The 4,826-nt window shown below is 64.3% G+C and overlaps 1 protein-coding gene across 1 annotated transcript; it reads right to left on the bottom strand.

Moving 5' to 3' along the window:
* Positions 1–1,006: 1,006 nt before the first annotated feature.
* LOC142043830 (chemokine-like protein TAFA-5) lies at positions 1,007–3,728 on the bottom strand. Its single transcript, XM_075055458.1, has 4 exons — positions 3,632–3,728; positions 2,265–2,417; positions 1,473–1,600; positions 1,007–1,133 (listed from the first exon to the last, which is right to left on the bottom strand). Exons 2-4 carry the CDS (start codon positions 2,401–2,403, stop codon positions 1,125–1,127), a joined length of 276 nt encoding a protein of 91 aa, XP_074911559.1. The 5' UTR covers positions 2,404–2,417; positions 3,632–3,728; the 3' UTR covers positions 1,007–1,124.
* Between the last annotated feature and the right edge of the window lie 1,098 nt (positions 3,729–4,826).

Raw genomic sequence — 4,826 nt, forward strand, 5'->3', positions numbered from 1 at the left:
TTTCCTCTTTTAACAAATGAAATTATGACTTACTGAATTACTCTGCGGCTAAAAGGTTTCCATGACAATGGCATCTTCCAGGCGCACCAGCCGCAGCGCGGTGCCCGTGCCGGTCCCAGCCCCCGGCTTCATCCACCCCCCCCCGGCCCAAAATGGGGGAGATGAGCGAGTGCGAGGAGTCACGCCAAGAAATTCAAACCGTGGTGGGGCAGAGAGGATGCCTGGGTGATTGGGGAGGGGAGTCAGCATGAAATGAGTTGGGTGGGGTCTCGGCACAGGTTTTTGGGTGGTCTGTCTGTGATAGCATCGCCCCCAGCCCCCTCGTTGAGTGGCACCAGGACAACAGGTCCTGAAAATCCCTTTGAAGTAATTAAGCTGAGCCACAAATTAGCGGTTTGGAGACTTGATTGCAGTGGATGGGGCAGGGATTTGGGGGCTTAGGGCTGCCCCAGGCCCTTTTTGGAGCTCTTGGAGGGGGCCAATTTCCACCCCTCCCCAACAAACCAGCACTTTTCACAGCTGTGTAATAAATCCGACTTTTATTTTCCTTGCACCATCGACACCTGGAAGCCGCTGGCTTTGCCTCTGTCCTCGCCAGCCCCTTGCAGAGAGCACCCAGCCGGGTCCGTGGGGGTGAAATGCCCTGCAAAGCCCCGCACCCCCCCCCACACCCTGCAGCAGGGTTGTCCCCCCCCACTGCCCCTGGGTACCCGCAGCATCCCCCATCTCCGGGACCCCCACCCAGCACCCGCAGCTCCCTGCACCCTGACAGGCGGCCAAATTCGGGTCAGGCACTGATGCTGCTCAACTGCTGCAAAATTCAGGGCCTGCAGACGGGTGGGGGGGTCGGAGCTGGAAACTGGGACCCCAACAGCTTCTTCTTCCTCCTCCTCCTCAGCACGGTGAGCCCCGGGGGACCCTCCACAGGCAAAGGGAGCCCATGGGGTGAACGGGACCCCAGTGACCCTTCCAGCCACCCTGCCCGAGGCGGCCGGTCCCTCGGCTGGCACCGGCGGGGGGGTTCAAGGCCATGACATGGCAGCACCGAGCAAACCCCGCTCCCTGCCCGGGCTCGTCCCGCCGGCTCTGGAGCGAGTCCCCTCATCCTCACGTGCTGGCCGCTGTCAGGACACCTGCGGGAAAAATATTGGGAGAATATTTCATGGGTGCCGAGTGATGCTGCAGGCTTGGGGGGAGCTGGGGCTGCGCTGGGGTGGGGGGGGTCCCAGTGGACACAACCAGTGGGTGCGTGGAGGGGCACCGAACCCTCTCCCCCACCCCAAGAGCCCCTCTGGGCCCCTAATAAACCACCCCTCATGCATTGATACATACTGCCCCCCCCCAAAGGCTCCCCTCTTGGGGCTCCAGCATCCCGACCCCTTCCCTGCTCCCGTTGGCCTTGCACCCAGCCCTGCCTCAGTTTCCCCGACAAAAGGTGGGAGTGGGGACACGGGGGACAGAGAAGGACTTACCGTGATGGTTTTTATTCGTCCCAGTCGTCTCATGCAGCTCCAGCCTGAGCGGTTTCGGAGCAGAGCGCACTGCTCCCCCTCCTCACACGGCTCCATCCCGCACCACTGCCGGCTGGTGATGAGCCGGGCTGCCGGAGGTGCGGGGCAGACGGGGATATTTGGGAGGGGGGGAGGCATGGGGAGAGGTGGAGGTGGAAGGAAAAATGGAGGGAGGGAGGAGTGGATGGAGGGAAGGATGAAGGGGTGGGTGGATGGAGGGATGGATGGAAGGATGAAGGGAAGGATGGAGGGATGGAGGGAGGGGTGATGGATGGGTGGATGCAGGGAGGGATGGGTGCGTAGGTGAATGGAGGGATACGCGTGTGGATGGAAGGAGGGGAGGGAGATGGGTGAGTGGATGGAGGGATGGACAGGGGAGTGGATGGAAGGACACAGAGGGGAATGGATGGATGAAGGGATGGACAGAGGGATGGGTGAAGAGATGGAGGGAAGAAGCACATGAGCTCATCCAGCACAGGACCGATTTGGGGACCACAGAGAGAGACGTGCGCAGGGGACCATGCTCAAATTATGGGGCGAAAGTGGGAGAGGGAGGTGGAGAGGACAGAGCGGGGGCAAAGGGACGGACAAGGGGCTGTCAAGGACTGCCAGGCACCGACTCCAGGCCAGAGCAGCCACCAGCCCCACTGTGCCAGCCAGGACCCCCATCTCCAGCCATGGGCCCTTGCACCCCCTCTCCCGTGGGACCCCCACGGAGCAGCACCGATCCCCCCTCCCCGGCATTGCCGTTACCGTCCACGCAGGCCGGCTTGGCGCGGGCGGTGCCGGCGGCTTGGCCGTGGCGGCAGGCGCAGCGTGCCGTCTGCCGGGTGATCGCCCGCCGCGGGTGGCTCAGGTCCCGATCCAGCGCCGTGATCTCGCACGTCCCCATCTCCAGCTCCTGCCCTGCAAGGGGATGGGTGCGAGGGGGCACCCGTAGCGCTGAGCCCACTCGGGGCGGGTGGGGGGGGGCCTGGAACGATTTCGCCCAGGGCCAGGGTTCACCCATCCCCGGCACCACAATGTGCTGCTTTACCCAGGGCTGGCAAACCCTCTCCTGCTCCAGCCTGGCCCAGAGGGTTTGCAATTTCATGGCAAACCCCAGAAATCAGGAGGGAAAACCCCGAATGAACCTGGTTTGGGTGAAATTTTCTGGCAAAATCAGTCTCGGTCATTTCCGGGCTGCATGCAACGGGGTGTGCAATGCAAAGGAGATGCCATGTGTCACCTCCAGGCTGGTCGACCCCCTCCTCAGCTAAATTTTGGGTTATTTTCCTCTGCTTTTAAACTGATTTTTACGCACGAATTGCTTTCAAACCTTGAGCCCAAAACCAGCCCCAGCCTCATGGGAAGATGGGACCGAGGATGGGAGCAGAGCAGGGCAGAAGCTGCTGGGGCAGAAATGGTCATGGTCCTCCCCCTCATTGCCCACCTTTTGGGGCCAGGGCAATCCTGCCCGCTGCCCAGCACCCTCCTGGCCATGCAGGAGAGGATCCAAACCACTTTTCTCCCAGTTTCCCGGTCCTGCTGGGACATTTGGGACTGTGGCTGCATGTGGGATGGTTCAAAGGTGGCGACGTTCAGGTTGGGGGGGGGAGAGTGTTTTTCGGGGTTTGGGGTGGGTTTATTGGGGTTTTTTCTTTCTGGGATGTGGGACCAGCACCCTCCGGCAGGGGTAGCGGCAGCCCCCGGGCCCGAGGGTCCCACGGCTGGGGGTGGGTGCGATGGCTGGGGTCCCTGCCCCCGTCCCATCTGGGGGCACATCCCCCCCCGGATCAACACCCTGGGGGTCCCCACAGTCTCGCAAGCAGCTGGGGGGGGGGGGGGAAGGTGACGACCTTGCAGGGAGTGGGGGACACATTGCCCAGAGCCCCCCCCAGCCCAGCTCAACCTCCCTGGGCAGCTCCAATTCCACCCCCCTGCAAACAGCTGAACCCCCCCCCCCCCGCCTCCAAATCCCATCCCAGCAGCCGGAGAAGTTTGTGCCCCGCTTCGCACGCTGCTAAAGGGGTGCACACACACACACACCCCCCCCCAGGAGAAGCCCCTCGGCCGGGTTCCCCCCGAGCAGGAGGGGGGGGGGGTGTCGAGGAGGGGGGGCCCGGCGGTGGCGGCGTTACCTGCTCGGGGGGGGGCGGAGGAGAGGAGCCAGAGGAGGAGGAAGAGGAGGAGGAGGAGGAGGCAGCAAATGGTCGCGGCGGCGGAACGCTCCTTCCAGGCGCCCGGCATCCTGCGCTGCGGCCCGCCCGGCCCCCCCCTCCCCGCCCCGCACCGGCCCCGGGGCCGCCCGCCGCGGGAGGGGGATGCTCCAGCCGGCCGGGAGGGAGGGAGGAGGGAGAGGAGCCCCCCCCCGCCTTCCCCTGCACCCCCCACCGCAGGGGAGAAGGTGCAGCCTCCCCCCCACACTCCGTGCAGGACCCCTGGCCCCCCCCCCCGGTGCAGCTCTCCCACCCCTCGGTGTGGAGCCTGCCTTCTCTTCAGCCCCAGTGCCCCCCACCCCATCCCAGTCCTCATCACCATCCCTGTCCCCAGCTCCCTCCATCATCCCCAACTCCCATTTCTATCCCCAGTTGCCCCCTCACCCCCCACCCCCCCCCTCTGACCCCCCAGTCGCTCCCCCTCGGTGGGAGCTGCCCCCTCCTGGCCCGGGGTACGGGGGATGCTGCAGCCCCTGCAGCTCAGCCCCCCCCAACCTGGGGCCATTGGGAACAGAAAAAGAGAAGAAAACAGAGCCAGCGTCCACGTCTCCTCCAGCCATCGGTGGCACGGCCGTCCCCAGGAGCCGAGGCCACTGCTCGACCTCTCCCCGTCTCCTGGGAGAAGGGGACCGGACCCACCCTGGGTGCTTCATTTGGCCCTTCCACCTCCTGGGAAGAAACCCTGAAACTCCTGAGCCGTTGGAAAACTTTTCCTCCTCCCCAAAAAGGCTCCGAAAGAGCCAGTAACTGGCCGGCGCAGACAGCACGTGCCGGGAGGAGCGAGGCAGGAGGTGGATCAAGGGGACGAGGCTGTGGCTTGGCCAACGCAGGTGGCATTTGCCAGGGAAATGTATGAGCCAACTGAACCTGCCCGGGTGGGCTCTAGTCCCAAGAAAGGGCCGGGAGGAGATGCAGTGGGGTTCCTTGGATTTTAAGCCACTTGGAAACCCCTCTCCGGCTCTGGGCTGGCTGCAGCCCCGCTCCCTGTTGAGCTCGCCCGGCTTGAATCCGTGAGTCTGCGAGCAGGAGGGACACGAGCCGCTGTGCCATATCCCCAGCACCATTCGGAGCTGGGCACGGGGTTGGGACTGGGGAGCCCTTCTTCCTCATCTTCAAG

Source organism: Buteo buteo, chromosome 23 (genome assembly GCF_964188355.1).
Source record: "Buteo buteo chromosome 23, bButBut1.hap1.1, whole genome shotgun sequence".
Classification (NCBI taxonomy): Eukaryota; Metazoa; Chordata; class Aves; order Accipitriformes; family Accipitridae; genus Buteo; species Buteo buteo.

Bases quoted from the DNA above. Each gene is read 5' to 3' on its own strand.
- LOC142043830 (XM_075055458.1), bottom strand. From the start codon at position 2,403: ATGGGGACGTGCGAGATCACGGCGCTGGATCGGGACCTGAGCCACCCG. The intron at 1,601-2,264 runs GTAACGGCAATG...CACCTCCGGCAG, and splicing joins CAAGCCGGCCTGCGTGGACG to CCCGGCTCATCACCAGCCGG.